Source organism: Podarcis tiliguerta (assembly GCF_965153285.1).
Source record: "Podarcis tiliguerta genome assembly, chromosome: 2".
Lineage (NCBI taxonomy): Eukaryota > Metazoa > Chordata > Lepidosauria > Squamata > Lacertidae > Podarcis > Podarcis tiliguerta.
This window is the reverse complement of record NC_139535.1, coordinates 108,179,598-108,203,878: the sequence shown is the minus strand read 5'-3', so window position 1 is coordinate 108,203,878 and position 24,281 is coordinate 108,179,598. Positions and strand designations below refer to the sequence as shown.

The following is a 24,281-nucleotide window of genomic DNA, read 5'->3' as shown; positions in this document are numbered from 1 at the left end:
ACAGATATACTCGGTCCAATATATCTGAAGGAGCGTCTCCACCTCCATCGTTCTACCCGGACACTGAGGTTTAGCGCTGATGCCCTTCTGGCGCTTCCCTCACTGCGAGAAGCCAAGTTACAGGGAACCAGGCAAAGGGCCTTCTCGGTAGTGGCGCCTGCCCTGTGGAACGCCCTCCCACCAGATGTCAAAGAGAACAACAACTACCAAACTTTTAGAAGACATCTGAAGGCAGCCCTGGTTAGGGAAGTTTTAATGTTTGATGCATTACTGTATTTTAATATTTTGTTGGAAGCCGCCCAGAGTGGCTGGGGAAGCCCAGCCAGATGGGTGGGGTATAAATAAATAAATAAAATTATTATTCACTAGTTTTGTTAGCAACCGCTGTTTCCCAACCCACCAAAAACTGTCCCAATTACACCAAACCCCACAAATCTCTCACAAGTACAGGTGAAAACTATTGCCATCTCCTCTTTCGTCTTGTATTCAAACTCTCCCTTTTCCTTCTTCCCTTTCTACAGTATATATGTTTTGAATGCCACTAAATTCCTGGGGCTTCATTCCCACTTCAAGAGCGTTTCTTCAGCCGGAAACTCATTTCCGGCACCTCTCTGGCGGGCGCCATTGCCATTACAGTCGTACTGTGTATCTCGAATGCCTTGGCTCCCAAACAAATCGGCTTCCGAAAGATCGAAACCCAGAAGTGAGTGTTCTGGTTTTCAAACATTCTTTTGGAAGCCGAACGGCCGACGGAGCTTCTGATTGGCTGCAGGACCTTCCTGCAGCCAATCTGAAGCCACACTTTGGTTTCTGAACGTTTTGGAAGTCGAACAGACTTCTGGAATGGATTCAGTTTGACTTCAAAGGTACGACTGTATAAGAGAACAAGGGAGGTGTTCATGGTGAGCTCTGGCACCTCTTTTTCTAGAAAAATAGCACTGCCAACTTCTAACACAGACTGTATCCAAAGGACAGCCCAACCAGCAATTCAACAGGCCTGGGTTCAGCCACCTGAAGACTATCGCCCGCCTTGTCCAACCCTCTTCCTCCTCCCCTTACTTACCTGGTCACGGAACATAAGGGAGATGATCTCAAGCACATGTAGGCTCCACTGCTGCTCGCTCTGGGAGCTGGCCAAGAATTTGAGCAGATCATCCATGCCACTGATGTGGATGGCCCATAGCACCCGGTCGTGAGTGTTGGCATCGTCGTCAATGTTCTATGAGAAAGACCACAGGAGCCTGAGTACAAGGGCACTGCGGTCCTCATGACCTAAGGTGCTTCTTCTTCTGAGTAGGGATACCAAGGGGTGAGGGGAAGGAAGCAAGGAAGCAAGCAAGGAAGGAAGGAAGGAAGGAAGGACACTGTGGTTGTTGAGGACAGGGACACTATCCGTTGCTGGCTTTCAAACTGCATTCCAAGGAACAATAAGTTTGTGTTAAATATATATACAGTGGTGTCGTAGTTCTCGAACATAATCTGTTCCAGGAGTCCGATCGACTACCGAAACCGTAGCTCAGCAGTGCTAACCTAGTCTGCAATGTCAGACCAGGAGCAAAATCCCTCAATTTTTTTGCTAGGGTTACTCCTATATAATCTAAATGGAGACAATGTGCAATGCACATTTTAAGCAGAACTACTGACACACCTCACTCCTGCAGAGGTTGTGTGTGGAAATCTATCATGTCAATTCACGTACTAGCGTGACATAGCGAGCAAATCTCTTGCAATATACCAGAGACAAGCAAAACCTATGACTGTTCCCGTTCCCCTCCACCCCTTATCCAGCAGATTTAACGATAGCGTGGTGAATGTGTAGTGATGTGCGTATAATGTGAATGTGTAAACCAGCAAGCCTCTGCTTCAAGTCAAGCCTAAGTCAAGCCATTATTATATACAGTATTTTTCCGTGTATAACACGCCCCCATGTATAAGACGGAAAGGATTGCCCAGATCTGTTGAGCTTTTGGGGGCAGGGTGCCCTTGCCGAAGCCACCAATAACACGCCCAATAGCCGCTGACAATCTCCAGCTCACCACAGCAACAAAAACCAAGTCCCACCTATGTGTACTATCCGTGTACAGTGGTACCTCGGGTTAAGTACTTAATTCGTTCCGGAGGTCCGTTCTTAACCTGAAACTGTTCTTAACCTGAAGGACCACTTTAGCTAATGGGGCCTCCTGCTGCTGCTGCGCCGCTGAAGCACGATTTCTGTTCTCATCCTGAAGCAAAGTTCTTAACCTGAGGTAATATTTCTGGGTTAGCGGAGTCTGTAACCTGAAGCATATGTAACCTGAAGCGTATGTAACCTGAGGTAACACTGTGTAAGACAACCCCCCCAATTTTTAAACACGGTTTTAAAATATAAAACCTCATTTTGTACACGGAAAAGTACAGTAATTCACCCTAAAACGGGGTATAAAAAAAAACCAAAGCAGTGACTACTGTGAAAGCAGAGATACAGGTAGGTGAACCTCTGCAAAAGCTCAGGTGCTTCTTTCGCACCTTCAGGCAAAGCCCTAGACCAGTAGCAGCCTGACCGCAATTGGGTGCCCACCCTTCAGACATGCGAGTACCTTCTCCTCATTGGGATCGGCCGGGACATGCAGCACATTGCGCACCAACAGCAGGATCCGCTCGATTAAGAGGTTATCCTCCTCCTGACGCTGTTCCCAGTCCTGGGGGCAGGAAGGAAGGGGCAGGTCATCATATATAAACCCCCCACAACACAAGTGGGTCACAGGGCAGAGCTTTGTTGCCTCTGCCCAAAACCCAACCTTGCCCTCCCACCCCCTTTTTTTGGTCCCCTTCCACATCCATTCCCTAAATCCCTTCTGGCTCCTTGCACTTGAGGATCGGGTCCCCCACAAAGTGCCACTTCTGGGACTGGGGGCCAAAACAGTACTACCTTCATTGAAAGACCTTCATTGGCTCCCAGTACATTTCCGAGCACAATTCAAAGTGCTGGTGTTGACCTTTAAAGCCCTAAACGGCCTCGGCCCAGTATACCTGAAGGAGCGTCTCCACCCTCATCATTCTGCCCGGACGCTGAGGTCCAGCACCGAGGGCCTTCTGGCGGTTCCCTCATTGCGAGAAGCAAAGCTACAGGGAACCAGGCAGAGGGCCTTCTCGGTAGTGGCGCCCTCCCTGTGGAACGCCCTCCCATCAGATGTCAAAGCGATAAATAACTACCTGACATTTAGAAGACATCTTAAGGCAGCCTTGTTCAGGGAAGTTTTTAATCTGTGATATTTTACTGTATTTTTTGTTTCTATGGAAGCCGCCCAGAGTGGCTGGGGAAACCCAGCCAGATGGGCGGGGTACAAATAATAAATTATTATTATTATTATTACTCACCAGCTGCAGCAGGTCATATAACTTTTCACTCAGTACCCCAAAGATCTTCTCGTTGGCAAATGCCTACAAGGTGGAGAAGGAAGCGTGTTAGTCTCCCCTGTGATAGGAATTTTATGGCCTTAGATATATGGTAATGTTCATAAGTGTACCAACCAAGCACATACATAGATCAGCACAGGAAGACCGACCTGGAACCATTTTGATTCCCAAGCTGTCCCAAAGTGACCAAATGTTTTCTCTGCAAGGTCAAAGTAGAAAAGCCTCCCCATTGTCTTTTCCTTCACAAATCCTGTCTTAAGGGTATGTCTGTGTTTGAATAGGGTGTGAGCCTTTGACCTGGCCCAGGAACTAAGTATTTTTCATTACAAAAGACTGGCCAGGCTCCCCAGGCAATCCAATCAAGTAACCTGCCAGACAGGAGATAAACAACAAGAGAAAATCAATATTCAAATTTCTGTTTTAGACCGCCTTTTCTGTGATGTAGGTGCGATGTATCTGAGGGGTGGTCTTAGGTTACACCCCTTCTGTGATGTCTGATGCTAGAGAGCTGTCTGATGCTAGAGAGAGGGAGGCATGTTGCAGTGCTCCGTGTGTAAATATGTAAAAAAAGTAGATTAGCCAAAATGCTGAGTTGCTGAGGTCTGTCACGCAAGTTGCACAAACTCTGAGGATCGCTAAGTGTGCCGATGTCTGTTGGCATCGGTCACTGTGATGTTCGGGGTGAAGAAAGCTCCCGAACGACCGACCAGGAGGGAGGGAACATGCCAGTTGGGCATGTGTCCCCACCAGGGTCCTACTTGAGTGTAGGCCGAGCTCCTGCTACGAACCACTCACTTCTTTGTAAGCCTGCAGATAAGAGACGATTTGCAGGAAATGGTGTCGGAAGCTGGCTTCCTGGGGGAGTTTGCCAAAGCAGAGGACAGCTGGCTGGGTTAGGTTTACCATTAACCTAGGAGAAAAAGAAAACAAAATAAGAGGCTCCAACAATTACAGTGGTACCCCGCAAGACGAATGCCTCGGAAGACGAAAAACCCGCTAGACGAAAGGGTTTTTCGTTTTCTGAGGTGCTTCGCAAAACGGATTTTTCTAAGGGCTTGCTTCGCTAGACGAAACAGCCCTGCCTCTCCTGTCATGGCGACAGTCACTGCACGCACGCACGCACGCTCGCTTCCCCGCTCCTCCGGCTCCCTCCCACCTTCCTGCTGACGGCTCCTCCGACCTTCCGGCCGACCTTCTGGCTGCCTCGCGCCGCTGCCCACCGCCCTCACGCGCTCCCCTCAGGAGCCGTTGCCGCCAGCAGCCAGCGTTGCAGCCGGAGTCGTGCTCCTGAGCCCCGCCGCCCTCCAGCAGCCGCGTCGCACGGTGTCCACAAGGCGCGGGTGAGTCCAAGGACCGGCTGCGGCAGCTGCCCTGCTTCTCCCCACCCCTCCCCGCCGTGGTGCTTCACAAGACGAAAAAACTCGCTCTACGAAAAAACTCGCGGAACGAATTAATTTCGTCTTGCGAGGCACCACTGTACTGTGAAATAGCTTCACGGAGTCCTAAGCGAGCAAGCAGCCTTGATGGGGCTAGTGGTTCTCTGCTTAAGGCTGCCAGTGATAAAACTAGAGATTCCACTAGCTGACCTGCTCTGTTCAAGGAGAGCGAATGTGAGAAATAAGGAGGAAGAACTGAAATTTATTTTACCTGAGGCTTTCTGGAGCCAGGTTTAAAACCAGCAGATGATACAGTCTTTGGGACTCATTTTAGGTCTTAAAATTATAAGAGTGCATTACAAAGAAGCACCTTTTCTCATAGTAGGAAAAAAACAGGCCCATCTCTTCGGACCATTAAGCAAAGCCACATTCAGGATCCTGCTTTCAGAGGGAAACCAAGCCTTATGAGGAACAGCTAAGGAAGCTGGGTATTTTAGTCTGGAGAAGAGGTGACAGAGAGGTAATATGATCGCCGTCTTCAAATATCTAAAGGGCTGTCACATGAAAGATGGAGCAAGCTTGTTTTCTCCTGCTCCGGACTCAAACCAATGGATTCACGTTACAAGTAAGGGGATTCTGAATAAACACTAGGAAGAACTTTCTGATGGTAAGATCTGTTTGACAGTGCAATGGGCTCCCTTGGGAGATGGTGGACTCTCCGCCTTGGAGGTTTTTAAGGTTGGAAGGTCTAGGTGAGATTCCTGCATCGCAGGGGGTTGGACTAGATGACCATTGGGTTCAAACTCTACAATTCCATGATTCTAGGTATATGGCCACAAGGGAAAGGGCTGTCTCAGGAGGAACACTCATCTTAAGAAACTCTATGTGGCATTCAACCAAGTTTTACTCAGAGCAGAGCCAATGAAATGAATCAATACGACCAAATTCATTTTAACGCTGAATAAAACTTGGTTGAATGGCACTCTTCCCTTTATCGAATCCCTAGGGGGCTGCATTCAGCTTTGTGGGCCACAAAGTATACAGTCCTGATCCAGATCAGAGAGTGGTGCTTTGCCATCGGGCCGTAGCTCCATGACAGATCAAAATTAAAGAAAGCTGGGAACATTATCAAAGTTCCGGCCACAATTTTTGCAGGCCTTCCTTTTTTCAGAGTATTTTTGTATCTCCTTATAAAGGGTCACTCCTTAGATATATCCCAATTTCATTTATGCATTGTATGCCCTTACACTGTGACCTCCGACTTCTTCACAATCAAGGCTTTGGACTGAAATAAGTTATTAGTCCTGTCTCTCATCAAAGCGCTGTCAGGGAACATTGTACGTACATGAATAATATTCATTCATTCATCAAACCTTTTATTGGCATCACATACAGACATCCATAGCAAATCAATACAGAAATACCGCCTTCCCAGTGACACAAAACATTTGTCAAATGAAAGAGGCAAAGGAGTCTAACATTACATCTCTAGGTCTCCGGGAAGATCATATGTCTGCAATGTGTTTCGATGACAAAAAACCAGCTAAAGATATTTAGCCACTAACTTGGTGAGCTCCTGATTATTATAATGTTAATGTATGGGTTTTATTAAACCTACAGGAGCCAAGCAAGTCATCCCTCACCCACGCGGGTTACCTGATAACAGCATCAAAGAGCTGTTTGTCTTGAGGGTATTGGACGATGATAGGGATCAGGTCATTCTGCAGAATCTGTGCCGCCCCCAGCTGTTGCCGAATATCCCTCGTCTCATCTTCGTGGCGCAGGTAGCGGATCAAGTCTTTCACACTCTCTGAACACGGAGAGATGGGCAGGGAGAGAAGGGTTATGTGGGAGCAACATTGGAAAGGATGTGAAACAAAAAAGCACATGGCCTTCCTATCCCACCACTTAAAAATTAAGCAAGGTTATATTATTGCTGCAAAAAGAAGCCCTTTTTAAAAATGGAAAAACAGAAACCCCTGATTATCTTAACAATACTAAAACACGAACACATATATCATTATATATTGTTTAATAGCAACAGATGGGGAAGGTAAAGGTAAAGGTACCCCTGACCGTTAAGTCCAGTCGGGGATGACTTTGGGGTTGCGGCACGCATCTCGCTCTATAGGCCGAGGGAGCTGGCGTTTGTCCGCAGATAGCTTCCGGGTCATGTGGCCAGCATGACTAAGCCGCTTCTGGCGAACCAGAGCAGCACATGGAAATGCCGTTTACCTTCCCGCCTATTTATCTACTTGCACTTTGACGTGCTTTTGAACTGCTAGGTTGGGAGGAGCAGGGACCAAACAATGGGAGCTCACCCCGTCGCGGGGATTCATACCGCCGACCTTCTGGGGAAACCCAGCCAGATGGGCGTGATATAAATTACATTATTATTATTATTATTATTATTATTATTAATGCCATGCAGGAATCTTTTGCCCAAGGTGGGACTTGAACCCACAACCTTGAGATTAAGAGTCTTGTGCTCTAATGACGGATCGGTTTTTCCTAAGTGTATAAAAATCACACGCTTCCCTAAAATGCATCCCCCATCCACATCCGCATATCAACTGGCTCCATTAATGAGTCTCCTTGTGACAGGCATACCGCCCCCTCTTTAAATCTCCAATATACACCTGCTACCCCCTGGGGTCTCTCACCTAAGCAATCCGGCTCTTTGTGGTAGATGTCCCCTTCCAAGAAGCCCAGGGCACTGCACGTCGCCAAGAGTTCGCAATTCATCATGTACAAGTCCATAAATCTCAGCCTAAATGAAAGAAGGGAGCCTGCGGAGAACAGAAGCAATATTAAGCCATGGAGTTGCATAAAGGTAAAGGGACCCCTGACCATTAGGTCCAGTCGTGGCCGACTCTGGGGTTGCGGTGCTCATCTCGCTTTATTGGCCGAGGGAGCCAGGGTACAGTTTCCGGGTCATGTGGCCAGCATGACTAAGCCACTTCTGGCAGCGCACGGAGACGCCGTTTACCTTCCCGCCGGAGCAGTACCTATTTATCTACTTGCACTTTGAGGTGCTTTCGAACTGCTAGGTTGGCAGGAGCAGGGACCGAGCAATGGGAGCTCACCTTGTCGCGAGGATTCGAACCGCCAACCTTCTGATCGGCAAAGTCCTAGGCTCTGTGGTTTAACCCACAGTGCCACCCACGTCCCTATGGAGTTGCATGGTCATTCACAAAAAAGGGCAGCAGCTCAGTAAAACAAAACGGCTTTTGTTGCCTGCAGAAATCCAGGCACTGGCTTGCCAGGGGTTACTGTGTCGGACTAGAATCTCACGAGGCTTTGGCACAAAACTGGAAGCAAAAAAATTACCGATGAAAGAAGAATGGAGAATGAAATTGATGGACTATGCAGAATTAGATAAACTAACAGGAAGGATTCGAAACCTGTGAGACCAGAGATTCTCAGAAGACGAGGAAATTTATGCACTACTGCATTTGAAAAGTATTTGTGATGGACAGATTACACTAGTAGGTTTGCAAGAAGTTTTGTAAGGTGGTTTTTTTGAAATATTGCAAAAAAGACAATGAGGAGAATTATTAGTTAAAGATAATTAAAGGTAATATGAAATTAAGAAATGTATAATAAGTGATAAGAACGGAAAATCATCAGAGGCGTTGACGGAAGTCCAAAAAATATTGTATAAGATGTGAAGTTCTGCTGTATGAATGTTAATTAATATGTTAAAAACTAATAAAATGTATTTATAACAAAAAACCTCACAAGGCTAGGGTTCTTTCCCCCCTCTTTTTTTGTAAATAATTTTTATTCATTTTCCAATTAAAAAAAACATTCATATTAATAACAAATTCAAACCAAATCTTTCCACATGCAAAAAACAATATAGCCAATTATATAATCCGAATTAATTAATTTCAGTGGGACTTCCTGTGTTCTGGATTTCAAAAGCCAAATGCCCATCCTTTATCTTTCTGCTATCTTCTTTATTACTTCACAATTTTCCAATTCTGATATTAACAATCTCCTCTTGCGATCAGTCGCTGGTATAACTCACTATCTTGTTTTATTTGACCATTCCTTATTTCTATAATCACGCAGGGGGCTTTTTCCACACTGTTCTCAATTTTAATACAGTGGTGCCTCTCAAGACGAAAAGAATCTGTTCCGAGAGTCTCTTCGTCTTGCGGTTTTTTTCGTCTTGCGAAGCAAGCCCATTAGCGGATTAGCGCTATTAGCGGTTTAGCGGCTATTAAGGGATTAGCGGCTATTAAGGGATTAGTGGATTAGCTGCTAAAAGGCTATTAGCGGCTTAGTGGATCAGCTGATAAGCGGCTTAGATCAGCTGTTAAGCGGCTTAGCATCAGCTGTTAAGCGGCTTAGAGAACAGCTGTTAAGCGGCTTAGGGGCTGGGGAAAAACCCCGCAGGAACTCGCAAGACATTTTCGTCTTGCGAAGCAAGCCCATAGCAAATTCGTTTTGCGAAGCACCTCCAAAACGGAAAACCCTTTCGTCTAGCGGGTTTTCCGTCTTGCGAGGCATTCGTCTTGCGGGGCACCACTGTATTTTGAAGCACAGTCCTCCTTGATGACCCCTCCTTTTTCTGCTGATTGCTGTTCTAATAGGCTCTGGGCTACGAGGCTCGGGTTCAAATCCCCACTCTGTTGCTGCTTCTCAGCCTCACTTACATCGGTTGTTGTGGGAATTAACTGAGGATAGGCATAAAACATATATGGCATATTGAAGGGGGAAACATGGAGTGCAAATGCAAAAAAATAAAATAATGTACAGTATGTCTGGCTTCAGCAAGCAAGATAAGCTGGCAACAACTCTTGCCATTATCTCAAAATCTGGAGAAAGGAAATAAAATACCACATAGTTCTCATACACTCCCTCTCATATCCCCAGATGTTGATAATCCTTTTAAAGCACATGCCATTTTCTGCGTGGCCCAAGTAATTACTGAGGGCAGTGTTGAAAGTCAGAGGGACTGCCCTGGTGGTTTTTTGCAGGCGTCTGCAACATGTCATACTCTATATAAATAAACGTTGGCTACAAAAAATTAATACAACAGACTCTCCTATAGTCTCCCAACTGAGATACAAATTCATTGCCTAGGATCCACAGAACCACCATCTTAAGCAGGCATAATCAAACTCCGGCCCTCCGGATGTTTGAGACTACAGTTCCCATCATCCCTAGCTAACAGGACCAGTGGTCTGGGATGGTGGGAATTGTAATCCCAAACATCTGGAGGGCCGGAGTTTGCCTATGCCTGATCTTAAATGACTGTGTGAACTCATGTTTATCCACACAGCTTTTTTTTTTAAAGGGATGCTATCAAGAACCTGAGTCTCCCAACTGTAGTAGTCACACAACCAAGTCAAAATTCACAATCCTTTGCGAATGCAGAATCAACAGAAGCCAAACGGATCACCTACTAATTGGCTATCAGGTAGACACAGCCAAGACCACCCTTGTTTGGCCACATTAGGAGATCGGGTTCATACAATCCACGTTTTCCTATGGCTATGCAATTTTCTTCCCCTTTAAAAAGGTAAAGGGACCCCTGACCATTAGGTCCAGTCGTGGCTAACTCTGGAGTTGCGGCGCTCATCTCACTTTATTGGCCGAGGGAGCCGGAGTACAACTTCCGGGTCATGTGGCCAGCATGACTAAGCCTCTTCTGGCAAACCAGAACAGCGCATGGAAACGCCATTAACCTTCCCGCCGGAGTGGTACCTATTTATCTACTTGCACTTTGACGTGCTTTCGAACTGCTAGGTGGGCAGGAGCAGGGACCGAGCAACGGGAGCTCACCCTGTTGAAGGATTCGAACTGCCAATCTTCTGATCGGCAAGCCCTAGGCTCTGTGGTTTAACGCACAGCGCCACCCGCGTCCCTTTATTACCCCACAAATTAGCTAATTGCAGCTCCCTGCCCCCCTCTCCCATGCAATTAGCAAACTTCAGAAGCTGCGATCCTCAAATATTACTACCAGCAGGTGAACAGACATTTAAGTTAGTTTGCTGGGACACAGCACCAACCAGAGTCATGGGATGGACAAGAAAGATTGCCGTAAACGTGCTACAGCCGCTACTTGTCCCTTGCCAGGGAATGCAAAAGAGACTTACCTTGTCTCTGCAGGTCAACAAGTGAAAAAGTAGAACTTCGCCGGAAACAAGGCTTGGCTATTAATCTCAGCCAAAATCTGCAGACCCTTTGCTCAGAAGCTAAAGCATGCTAAAACAGGCAGAGCTGTTGCATAGGTCTTCTCTACAGCAAACTAAGATTTCCATGCAAATTGACTATAGATCTTCAGAAACGCTTCTGCCATCGCCTGCCCATGCCCTGAACCTTGGTTTTTCCAATAGCCAAGGCTATTGAAGCAGGGATATCACAGAACTGCCACAGCCTTAAAGAACCATGAAGAAGATCAAGAGAGGGAGGACAGATAAAACTCCTTTCCTGGCTTACAGATCAGAAAGCAGAGAAGGGATTTCTCACGTTACTCCTGTGTAAGTTTATTTTACCAGCAGAACCTTCCGGTTCCTGGGGCTTCATGCACGCAAACTCCTCAGACGAATGCAGCTGGATTGCTTCCAAAATTCCTGGCGCTTTTAAGACGAGAGGGAAAGAGAGAAGCTGCTGGGAACTAGAAGACTGCAGACAACTGGCAAAACTTTGGGCTGCTAAAGAGGAGCAGGAAAAGGAGATGCGTTTTCTCCACCACTTCTCGACAAGGCAACCCCTTCTTAACTCACCCCAATCCACCGCTACTGGAGTTCACGCTGAGTTCAAAATGACAGGACGTAACCTGGTTTGTGTAACTGGCCCACTTACACAAAGCGCTGCAGAATTCTAACCTACTTTCCAGTCTCTAGGATGTCACGATAACCTAGGTCACTATGCAGCAGGGAGGATGCGTATGTGTGTGTGTGCAAGTTGAGGAGAAATGTTTGGGAGCCCAAACCTCTTCTGCAACCACATACCGTTTCTTTCGCTCTATAAGACGCACCAGACCACAAGACGCACCTAGTTTTTGGAGGAGGAAAACAAGGGGGGAAAAAATTCTGAATCTCAGAAGCCAGAACAGCAAGAGGGATCACTGCACAGTGAAAGCAGCAATCCCTCTTGCTGTTCTGGCTTCTGGGATAGCTGTGCAGCCTGCATTTGATCCATAAGACGCACACACATTTCCCCTTACTTTTTAGGAGGGAAAAAGTGAGTCTTATAGAGCAAAAAATACGGTAACTTAAGACTCATGCTCAGATACCTCTGGGGTATCTTGGTTAGGTGGATGCAATATTCAGTGGGGGAAGATAGGGATTTTGACATTTTAGCACAACCTCTGGCAAGCGGCAGCTTGAAGTCTCGTTATGGAGAATTGGCAAGTAAGACCAGCGCTGTAGGGGCAGGCTGACCACCGTTCGAAATTACCCAGGCGCCAAGCGCACTTTGTACCTGGCTATCGGCCTCTTGCGACCAGGTGAAGATGCTCAGGCACCAAGATGGCACCAGATGTCTCCACCATCTGGAGGTGCGTGCCTGAGGTGTCCTTGAATCTTGACTGTTTTCACACACTAGCAACCACATCCTGTAGAACTCTATCCAGTATATTTTATCTGCACTATCGGAATGAATTTCAGGAACCTAAAAGTCGTATTGAAAGATATAACTTTTTGAACCGTCCGGCCCCAAAAATGGCAACTAGGTCGTCTGTTTTGCCAGCTATAACCCTGGTTTATGGAGACAATTGGCGCCTAGCTTATATCTATATTGCCGAAGAATTGATGCTTTTGAATTATGGTGCTGGAGGAGACTCTTGAGAGTCCCATGGACTGCAAGAAGATCCAACCGATCCATTCTGAAGGAAAGCAGCCCTGAGTGCTCACTGGAAGGACAGATCCTGAAGCTGAGGCTCCAATACTTTGGCCACCTCATGAGAAGACTCCCTGGAAAAGACCCTGATGCGGGGAAAGATGGAGGGCACAAGGAGAAGGGGACGACAGAGGACAAGGTGGTTGGACAGTGTTCTCGAAGCTACCAGCATGAGTTTGACTAAACTGCGGGAGGCAGTGGAAGACAGGAGTGCCTGGCGCGCTCTGGTCCATGGGGTCACAAAGAGTTGGACACGACTAAACGACTAAACAGCAAAGATTATATCTCTGAGTTTCTAACACTGCCGCCACCAGACCTGTTGCCGCTACTGCTTGCCGCAACCGCTGTGCTGCATCCATGTCAATTTCAGGCGAAATCATGCTGGTTTGGGGTGAGCTCACACCCCAAATGGATGTGATCTCACCCGAAACTGGTGCAGATGTTGGCGCTGCTTCTCCGTCGCTGGCAGTGGTGGAGGCAGGGCGGCCGTGGGGGCGCTGTTTCAGGGGCTTCTGCTGCCTGAGGCAGCAGCCGCACCCTGCCTAATGGCTGAGCAGGCCTTGCTAAAAAACTCTAAATGGCCTGCTCACATTAAATCCTTCTCTTCCTATGGGTCTAGGCCCAGTGCTCTGAGTCAGGCTCTGCCTTAAAACCTACTCTGAAACCAAGGGCTTAATCCTGGAACATGTGAAGCAACCATAATTATGCAAGGAGATGCCCGCAGGGGAGTACAGATCTTCCACTGAAGATCAGTCACACCCACCACCTGAGGTTATGCAGCATGGCTCCCAGTCAGGCTTGAACCTTGCCACCTCCTCCATTTCAAAACCAAAAGATGATGTGTCTTGGAACCAGAATCTCCACAGTGGCCACTTCATTTTGCTGCAGCTACTCTGTGTGATAACATGAACATGAGCAGCAGCAGGTAGATAGATCTCTTTGAACCACTACAAATTTCAGGGAAAAGGACCGCGTTAACCAGATCAGCGGAAAGTATTTCTGGGACCTAATTGCCCCCAAGCAAGAGCAGTCACCATTAAGAAAAAGAGGTTGGAATAAGCCAATATATATCCCTGGATCAAGTAACTTTTCTTCTTTTAAGTTCTCAAAGTTCTTAGCCTGGCTTTCAAGGCTGTCATCTGAACTAGTCAGATGTTTAACTGAGAATCAGTCAGTCCGTCCATCAGTTGAAAAATAAAGACTTTAGAGCAGTTGTGCCCCAAAATGGCAAATAGACATTCCGTTCTGGTGACTGCAACCTTGGTTTAGGGCAGAGGTTTTCAACCTTTTTGAGTTCATGGCTCCCTTAACCAACTATATTCTTTTTTGGGCACCCTTGTGTGGCTCAGGAGCCCAGCTGTGTCACTCCTTGCCTGCAAAGCTGGCAGCCTCTCACCCTTTTTGAACACCCTCCCTTGTGTAGTGTTCCCTCAGCCTCCTCTCCCCTCTCCTTGGGAGTCCTCTGGGCAGCCATAGCTGCTGCCCCAGTCTTTGAGCTGCTCGCCCCTGCCCCAAATAGAGGTGCCCTCCCAGAGGCACCATTCACCTATGGAGCTTATAGCCAGGGCTGCTGCAATAAACAGCTATGCAAGCCTTTGGGAGGCAGAGATGTGAGAGGGCGTCAGAGGATGGAGGGACAGAGGCCAGTGTTGCCTACGGCATCCCTGACTATCATTCAAGACAGCCCAGGGTGCTATGGCACACTGGTTGAAAACCACCAGTTTAAGGAGTCATTTGGCACCTAGATTAAACATCTCAGCTTCTAACACTGGGTGAGCCACCATTTATCAACATCTCACTGGCACAGCAAGCGGTTTCACGTCCTCCATGCATTTCTTCATTTGTAAGCATCGGCCCTACTTCATCGTGGCAAAGGAGATTCTGACACTTGGCTGTTAGAACAGCATATAGACTAGGAGATATCAGTACAGTGGTACCTCGGGTTAAGTACTTAATTTGTTCCGGAGGTCTGTTCTTAACCTGAAACTGCTCTTAACATGAAGCACCACTTTAGCTAATGGGGCCTCCCGCTGCCGGAGCACAATTTCTGTACCCGAGGTACTATTTCTGAGTTAGCGGAATCTGTAACCTGAAGCGTCTGTAACCTGATGTACCACTGTATAATTCTTGCGTCATAATTATGCGGATTTGGGCAAGCTGTGACTCACCTCCATCTCCGGTATGGACAAAACGCTAACCTACCGTACAGGAATTGTTTTAAGGATTGGGACGTCATATGCAAAGCGTTATAACCCAGAAGAATGGGGTTAAAATGCTTGAATGAAGTTATATGGCTTCAGTAGAAATGTTATAAGGATTTAAGTATAAATAGATTAATGGAATTTTAAAGGTAAAATAAGGTTAGAATGTGTTAGGATAATTATAGGACAGATAACAGAGGAAGATGGAAAGGAATTGCTGAAACATTTGACAGAAGTGGAATACAAAAAGGGAGGTGTGAGGAGGTTGGTGAAAGAAGTGAATGAAAGATATGATATTGAAATTGTTTGAGTGTTTTATATTGTTTTGTTTAGTTTTTGTGTTTAGTGTTATGTGGTGTTTTTATATTGTATTGTATAGGTTTTTATTTTTCTGTCTATGTTTGGTTTTGTAATGTTTGAATTGTTCAAAAAGTAATAAATATTATATTAAAATAATAATAATAATAATAACCCAGGAGAATGGGGAGGACCTGTGACCTTTGAGGTGTTACTGGGCTCCCAACCCCCACCAGTCCCAACCAGCATGGCCAATGGCCAGTGATGATGGGAGCTGGAGTACAACATCAGGGGGCAAAGGCCTGCTGTATACACTATAAAGCCCTATATAAAAGATGGCGCTTACAACTTTCCTATCTCTCTGAATCTGCAGTTAAAACGAAGTAAAACTAAGATAAGGAAAGAAGGAAAGAAAGAATTGTTGTGTGCACAGGTAGGTCTTTGGGGGTACCAGGACCCTGGGTTTTTCTTGAAATTTTGGAGTAAAATGAAGACAATGAGAATCCCCAGGAAAACTGTTTTCAGCCCTCACTGGCCTCAGTTCTTACAATGCAACCACATTGATCCAAAACAACCCTGCACACCACAGCTTATTTAGGCACCCTGTGAGCCACAGCTCACATGTGGTTTCTTGCTCCTCCCCGCAGGTGACTGGGGCCTAGTTTCATTCAAATTTCCAAGGAAACTGGCCCCCTGGGGAAGTATGAGAAAGTCAATAGCCTACCAGGGAAAGTGTACCTGAGTTGGATAACAGGCCGCATTCTCAACCGCTCTCTGCACCGCTGTGTGCGCTAACAAAAGCCAGTGAATGTGAAGTGGGTCAAGAAAGCAGCCCCACCCCCAGCACAACACTGATGGATCGGCAAAAGGTGTTTCAAAAGAGACAAGGCATCATTTGAAGATGGCCAGGAAAACGTTCTCCTTTTGTGTCCAAAGCAAATTTTGCCCATGGGTGGCAGAACTTACAGGGCCTGGCTAGCTGGCCAACGACGACGCTTTGAATCTCTCCCATTTGCAAGCATTTTGCACAACTCATCAAGTTTACCCCATTTCCAACCATCACCAGCATGTACGGAAGCCCTCCTCAAATAGATTACTGTTCTGCAAACTATTCCTGCATGTTTCACATTTAAAAAACAACAAGAAGACCATGAGCTACCTTGATTCCATCAGTACTCACAAGGTGATCAGATATCTAGATGGAGGGGGACTAGTCCCCCCAGTATGTGGGGGGGAAGGGGGTACTGCAGACTCCCCCAGCTATTTTTAATTCACACACTAGGGCTGGGCAATATATCGTCCAAAACCAGCTTGATGTCCATAGCGTAATAACGGTTTCATAACTTTTGATCTGGTCACGTATCGCGAATTGCGATGCTACACTAGCTGTTTAGCTAGTGATATATCACGATGTTGAACGCCCAAGCCCTACTTTTCGCCTCTACATAGTTCCATCCTTATTTCAGACCTTGTGATATACTGATATATCACAATGTTTAAAAAGGTAAAGGGACCCCTGACCATTAGGTCCAGTCGTGACCGACTCTGGGGTTGCGGCGCTCATCTCGCTTTATTGGCCGAGGGAGGGAGCCAGCATACAGCTTCCAGGTCATGTGGCCAGCATGACTAAGGCGCTTCTGGCGAACCAGAGCAGCGCACGGAAACCCCGTTTACCTTCCCGCCGGAGCAGTACCTATTTATCTACTTGCACATTGACAGGCTTTCAAACTGCTAGGTTGGCAGGAGCAGGGACCAAGCAACGGGAGCTCACCCCATCGCGGGGATTCGAACCGCTGACCTTCTGATCGGCAAGTCCTAGGCTCTGTGGTTTAACCCACAGCGCCACCCGTGGCCCTATCACAACATTTAGCTGGTGATATATCTGTGTGCACCAGCCCTACTGCTGGTGCACACAGAAACTTTTTTCCTGTTGCACTCAGTGGTTTTTGCAGTCTTAGAACTCTGCATTGTACAGTTGTGGCACAGACCCCCCCCCCCACTCCCCAAAAAACACAATCTCTCCAGGATTTTTAAAGGCTAGTGCAGATTCATCAGCTTGCAAGGCACAAGAGTTCACTCAGAAGTTCCTTCTCCAAACGAGCTGAATTTTAGAAAGGGCTAATAGCGTACTTCCATCACAGCTGAGTGAGCAGCAAAAATTGGAAAGCGACAGATTTCCATATCCAGTCAAAGTCTGCACACACATGCCTGTGAACTGAGGAGAAGAGACAGCAAATTCCACCTAATATTCTATGCAAATTATACAGATCCCCAGAGGGAATGAAACAGCGACAGGTTTGAATAAAACTTGCAAGCAACAGAGCAAGCCACATATATTTACAAGTTTGTGAAATTAAGCAGGGAGCAAAGAAGAGACAAACCCAGCAACCCATCCTACTTGGATCGTCACACCTCCGTTTCTGCAAGCAGGGTGGGAGCAGCCGGCATGCACACGTGAGCAGGGCAAAGCAGGCGGGAAAGGAATATAGGAAAGCAACGTGACAGGAGTAGAAGGCAATGCTGGGCACTTGCATGTGATAATAACGCTAGCATTCCTTTTGAACACCTAGCAGTGCGGGGAGGCTGCAGGAGGGAGAAGGGAAAGGAAGGGGGCACGTGGGGCTAATTGCACAGCCTCTCAAGGTGTTGAATACTGAAAACTGTCACTCACCGAAAAGTACCAACGGAGCCTTGAGTCAAGTGCATCACTTAAAATGGGAGGACAAAAACACTATAGTATATGCCTCCCCCGGACTCTCCAATGCTAGCCTATGCAATTTTACTCATAAGTAAGACTTCTTCAATGTCCACAGGATGGGAATGCAGCCTTAAACACACTTGGAAGCCCCCTGAATTCAGTTATCCTTACGCACACTACTTAAAAGAATTATTTGAATTAGCTTTTAAATCTTCCCAAATAAATCAGTGGAACCATTCTCTTTCTCTCGTCCTTCTAGTGCAGGGATAGGCAACCTAAGTCTGGGAATCAGTGTGTTTTTACATGAGTAGAATGTGTCCTTTTATTTAAAATGCATCTCTGGGTTATTTGTGGGGCGTGCCTGTTGTTTTTACATGAGCAGAATGTGTGCTTTTATTTAAAATGCATCTCAGGGTTATTTGTGGGGCATAGGAATTAATTCATATTTTTTTTTCAAAATATAGTCCGGCCCACTACATGCCCTGAGGGATGGTGGACCGGCCCACGGCTGAAAAAGGTTGCTGACCCCTGATCTAGTGCATGCATCAAATACTACACAGACTCTTTTTTTAAAAGGTTTATTAATTCCATTTGGGACTTTAACAGGAACACATGAAATCACCTCCCATTCCTGCTTTCTTTTCAAAATTTAAACAATTCATTTTTTGTTTTGATAAGTTCCACAAATATGTTCTTCTCCTTTAAACTCTTCCTTGCCAAGAGTAACCTGCACCATAGAAGCAATAACCTGTGCAGAATTTACACAAATGTTTTTATAGTTCATTGGGATTGCTGAATTTTGGTGTTATGGTTGCAGTACTTTGGGGGGGGGGGCGGGAGAGGGTGGTTATTGTTTCGTTCTTGTTTTTATTATGCATTTTGTATTTTTATCTTGTGGTTTGATGCTGTGAACTGCCCTGAGATCTACAGATCAAGGGCAGTTTGCAAATTTAATAATAATCATAACATTAACAATAATAATAATTTTGGAGTTTAGTCTACAGATGGGCCCTGAGGACAGGCACATATGGGAAATGGCCAGGGCAAGACGAACACTTAAAACAGAGCACTGAGTGATGTCTCTTTGTTGGAAAAGAGATACTCAAAGAGAATGAGATGTGATCTAACCTATCTTAAGGTTGCAAGAATATTCTGTTACATAGGATGCAATAAGCACTTCACGTACCATGCAAATCATTGCATTCATAAAGTTAAGGATATGCCTGAATAGCAAAGAAATCTGTAGACTGAGACAGAACATTCTGCACAGCAAATGAAGTCTTTGTATTAAATGAAGGCAATGTATTAAAGCCAACGAATTTCAGACAGCAGAATTTCTAGAATACAGTGTGTACCCTCAGACTTTCTGTTCAGGAAATGAACACCCACATCCCACTCAAGACTGCTTTCTTGCCATACCCACTCAGACTGATATATGGTCCTGCCAGACAAACCACCACAACACTGGAAGGAAGATTGGAGTCTTTCTAGCTTAAATCTTTGCGAATGGCAATATTCTGTGTGCTGTACTGGGTAGTGTCAGATTAGTACTGGGAAGACCATGTTCAAGTCCGCTCTCACCAAAGCAATCTGTGCCATGCCTATTCAGAAGCAAGTCTATTGGTTTCAACAGGGCTTAGGAGTACTAAGGGAAGTGAGAGCTGGACCATAAAGAATGCTGATCGCTGAAGAATTGATGCTTTCAAATTATGGTGCTGGAGGAGACTCTTGAGAGTCCCATGGACTGCAAGAAGATCAAACCTCTCCATTCTGAAGGAAATCAGCCCTGAGTGCTCACTGGAAGGAGTGAGACTCCTGAAGCTGAGACTCCAATACTTTGGCCACCTCATGAGAAGACAAGACTCCCTGGAAAAGACCCTGGTGTTGGGAAAGATGGAGGGCACAAGGAGAAGGGGACAACAGAGGACGAGGTGGTTGGACAGTGTTCTCGAAGCTACGAACATGAGTTTGACCAAACTGCGGGAGGCAGTGGAAGTCAGGAGTTCTGGTCCATGGGGTCACGAAGAGTTGGACACGACTAAACGACTAAACAACAACAACAACAACAAAGTAGTACAAAGTAGGGAGGATTAGGACTAAAGACTCCTCAGTGAAGTTTACTGGCTGTCCTTGGGCCAGTCATAGTCTGGCAGTGCAACCTACCTCACAGGATTGATGTGAATGTAAAACTGAGGGAGGGGAGGGAAGAGAAGAATAATGTAAATTTAACTCTATGCTTGTGTCAGTGTTGGTCAGCATCAGTAGCACAGCTGTAGCCGGTTACAATGTAATGGAAGCAGAACAGGTTTACAGTGGTGCCTCGCAAGACGAAAAGAATCCGTTCCGCGAGTCTTTTCGTCTTGCGGTTTTTTCGTCTTGCGAAGCAAGCCCATTGGCGGATTAGCGCTATTAGCGCTATTGACAGTTTAAGGGCTAAAAACGGCTTTTTAAGGCTTAAGGGATTAGCGGTTTTGCTGCTAAAATGCTTTTAGCAGCTTAGCGCTTCAGAAAAAGGGGTTTTGGAGCGGAAAAAAAATTCAAAATTTTTCGTCAATTTTCATCTTGCAAAGCAAGCCCATAGGGAAATTCGTCTTGCGAAGCGCCTCTGCAAACGGAAAACCCTTTCGTCTTACGGGTTTTCCGTCTTGCGAGGCATTCGTCTTGTGGGGCACCATTGTATATGGCTAAAGAGATGAAAAAGATGAGGACGAGCAGTTATTCCTAGTTTAATAAAACAATCAAATATTGCACAATTTTGCAAGTACTGAGCTCTCAGAATTTAAAGGAGCAAAAATGAAAAGTTAATGCTCTGCCCAGGCAAGGAGAGATGGCAAAACCTGTTTATATCCCCCCCCCCCCCCCCACTTTTTAACTCCAAGGTCCTCACAGCAGCTTGCAATAAAAAAAATACAAAACATGTAAAATTATAAGTAGTGCTGCTCATCTATACTAGTAGGCATTCCTACTGCTCCTGCACCTTCAATCCTCTCAGGGTGCTGTGAACAACAGTATGCTAAAGGTGTTGTGGGCACCTAGCAATGAAGGCTGCAATTCTCCAAAGATACAAATACTTTGCTTCTGAGTGCTGGGAAAAACCAGTCTCCCTTCAGCAGAAGCAATACCTAGAGAAATTACAAATGAGCAGTTGGAGACACGTTTGAAATAATGACGGAGGGTGGGACACACACACGTTGAAATGCATTTATTAGTTCCAATGATCGACCCCAGAGATACACTAAACTGGTTAGCAACCGCTTTAGTTGTTGTGACCAAGTAATGTCCTCTTTATCTTCCATCAGATTCCTTGCCACGGCAATCACAAAAAAGCAGCCACCTCAAGGGCGAAACAAAACAACGCCGAGAAGTTTTGCAAGGGCGGCAGAAAAAGTGCTTTCCTTACCTGGATTTAACCCGGGGTCGTTAATCTGGAGCAGATGGAATATAGGAAATCTTTGCAAGGTCTGGGGGGGGGGTCGGGTCCTGAATTATTATTACTGCTATTTAAAAAGAGAAGTCTCCTCCGTGTTGTTACGATCTCCAAGAAATACCGAAAACAGAGCGCGGGGAGGGTGGGTGGAGAGATCCGGCGTCTCCAGCGTTTTCAAGATGCTCGCAAAGCCGTGCAGCCGCCAATGACAGCCTCCGCGCAAGCGGAAGTTGCTCGACACGGGAAGAGGCCTTCGGTGCCGTGCCAGGGAGACGCGTGCGCGAGTCCTGCCTTCCTGCAAAATTTAAAACCTCCTGAGCGCCTATAGGAAGGGCGAAGGCGGGAAACGGGCAGGTAGCTGCAGCAAGGCTTGCAAGAGGCAAGGCTCTGCAAAACGCGCGTGTCATCGCTTTGCAAATCCCAGGAGCTACGGCTAGCTTTGTGGAAATCCCACCGGGGGGAATCGGTGGGCTTTAAGCGGCCGCGGGGTTATTGGCAGCTAGAGCGAATGCCTGGCGAGAAGTATACTCCTCTCTCACAAATCTCCATCCTCAGATTATAACATCTCCAAGCGCAACCCTCCCGTTACGTCTCCGGGTCCGCACAATGCTTGCTTTTGTTGGGGGGGGGGTGAGAAACGCCCCCATTCCTTGGGTGACCAAAACCAACAAATCACTGCCGGGTGGAAAGTGTGTTAACAACAACAACAACAAAAAATCCGGCTGCAACGTGCTTTTCGCAACTAATAAAACAGCTCATCACGCAAAGGAGAACCAATGCTGTCTCATCATGCTGTTTTGGCGTGAAAGCTTTGGAGAAGAACACACATTCGGCCTTTATTGGCATAATTTAGGCAATCAAATCATAAAAGCGGGGGGGGGGGGGACGGGGACGACACAGAACATAGAAGTATGAGCGACAAGCCTTTGTACAGCGCGCAGATCTTGGTGTGTCAAAACATCCGCGCCCCTTTCTTGCTGCAGCCGGAAATACATTCTTTACAAACTTTGATTGGTTTTGAGGTCGCCCAGTTAAAGCTATGGTTTTCACAGTAGTGATGTATGGAAGTGAGAGCTGGACCATAAAGAAGGCTGATCACCGAAGAATAGATGCTTTTGAATTATGGTGCTGGAGAACACTCTTGAGGGTCCCATGGACTGCAAGAAGATCAAACCTATCCATTCTGAAGGAAATCAGCCCTGAGTGCTCACTGGAAGGACAGATCCTGAAGGTGAGGCTCCAATACTTTGGCCACCTCATGAGAAGAGAAGACTCCCTGGAAAAGACCCTGATGTTGGGAAAGATGGAGGGCACAAGGAGAAGGGGACGACAGAGGACGAGATGGTTGGACAGTGTTCTCGAAGCTGCGAACATGAGTTTGACCAAACTGCGGGAGGCAGTGGAAGACAGGAGTGCCTGGCGTGCTCTGGTCCAGGGGGTCACAAAGAGTCGGACACAACTAAACAACAACAACAGGAATAGGGGCTCTTGCCCCCAATACAGTAGATGACGCAGAGCGGGCTGTTAAAGCCACGGTCCTCCCACCTCCCCAAAAAACCTCACCACCGCCAAGGCCAACAAGGATGACTACGGAGGATCAACGGCATCCGAGTGCTCTTAATGCCCCCATCCGGACCCTCCGCCCAAACCTGAACTCCTTCTCCAGGTTGCCAGCAGAAACACCTCAGACTCCCCCCCCCCCATCCCTACTACAGTGCTACCTCAGGTTAAGTACTTAATTCGTTCAGGTCCGTTCTTAACCTGAAACTGTTTTTAACCTGAAGCACCACTTTAGCTAATGAGGCTTCCCGCTGCCGCAACACGATTTCTGTTCTCAACCTGAAGCAAAGTTCTTAACCCGAGGTACTATTTCTGGGTTAGCCGAGTCTGTAACCTGAAGCGTATGTAACCCGAGGTACCACTGTATTTAGAAGCTTAAAGATGCTTTGGGATTAGTTTATCTTCCCCCTTTAAAATCTAAAGCATGTGTACGCAAACATGAATCTGCAGGAAAATGGGAGGACAGAAAATGACCAAATATACCTCAACAACCCTGTTGGGAACTAAGTTCTACCCAAGCCAGTGGGATTCATTTCAAAACAAGTTGTGACTTGTTCTGACAGAGATACCCTTCCATCTTGGATAGGGCAAGGCCATATTGTAACACTGCCTGCCAACACCTCCCCCCCCCCCCCATCCCATTACAGTGGTACCTCGGGTTAAGTACATAATTCGTTCCGGAGGTCCGTTCTTAACCTGAAACTGTTCTTAACCTGAAGCACCACTTTAGCTAATGAGGCCTCCCGCTGCCGCTGCGCCGCGGGACACGATTTCTGTTCTCATCCTGAAGCAAAGTTCTTAACCCGAGGCACTATTTCTGGGTTAGCAGAGTCTGTAACCTGAAGCGTCTGTAACCCGAGGTACCACTGTACTTGTTCCCTAGCAAATGCCAAGCGGGCTGCAGCCGGGTAGCGCCAGGCTGCGCGCATTCCCCAAGAGCTTAGCAATGCGCCTTGCAAACCTGAACCGCGGCCTCCCCAAACCGCCATATTTACCCGCCCCGCGCGAGCCGCTCCATCTGCACCGGCGTCGTTTCCCGCCCTAACTTTGCACCGGGAGGAGGAGAAGGAGCAGCAGCAGCAGCAGCGCCTCCCTGTCCGCGCTGCCGACTTCCTCGCGCCTCCCGGATTCCAAATGGCGCGCGAATGCGCTCTCGCTCCTTTTAAAAGGGCCACCGGCGACAGGCCCGGCTTAGCCAGAGGAGGCGCAGGACTCTGCCGCCTTTTGCTCAGAAGTAAGGCCATTCGGTTCAACTCGGCCGCGCGAGCCTGGCATTGCCCTTTTAAGCGAGCGTTCACTCGCCTCCGCTTTCCACGGGGTGGAGCGAAAAGTTAATTTTGCAGCCCGTTGGGGAGGCGCGCGCAGAAAGGAAGGCTTTGCGAGCAACCATGGGCGTAGTCAGTGCTGGATTAAGCTAAAGTTTAGGGCCCCACTTTCTTGGGGCCCCCCCAAAAAAATTAAAGGGGAAA

General features: G+C 47.0%; 1 protein-coding gene across 4 annotated transcripts in view; it reads right to left on the bottom strand.

Moving 5' to 3' along the window:
* Positions 1–24,068, bottom strand: part of TIMELESS (timeless circadian regulator) — a 64,896-nt gene extending 40,828 nt beyond the window's left edge. Inside the window, exons 1-7 of one of the 4 annotated variants that reach the window (XM_083427296.1) lie at positions 23,808–24,068; positions 7,436–7,561; positions 6,429–6,582; positions 4,192–4,306; positions 3,358–3,420; positions 2,577–2,678; positions 1,064–1,219 (exon numbers count right to left, since the gene is read on the bottom strand). In XM_083427296.1, the coding sequence (XP_083283422.1) occupies positions 1,064–1,219; positions 2,577–2,678; positions 3,358–3,420; positions 4,192–4,306; positions 6,429–6,582; positions 7,436–7,532 (687 nt within the window). In that variant the 5' untranslated portion in view covers positions 7,533–7,561; positions 23,808–24,068. Of the gene's footprint in view, positions 1–1,063; positions 1,220–2,576; positions 2,679–3,357; positions 3,421–4,191; positions 4,307–6,428; positions 6,583–7,435; positions 7,562–21,225; positions 21,542–23,807 lie in introns of those variants that run through there. The other 3 variants (XM_083427294.1, XM_083427297.1, XM_083427295.1) reach the window with 3 other exon arrangements.
* Positions 24,069–24,281: the final 213 nt, after the last annotated feature.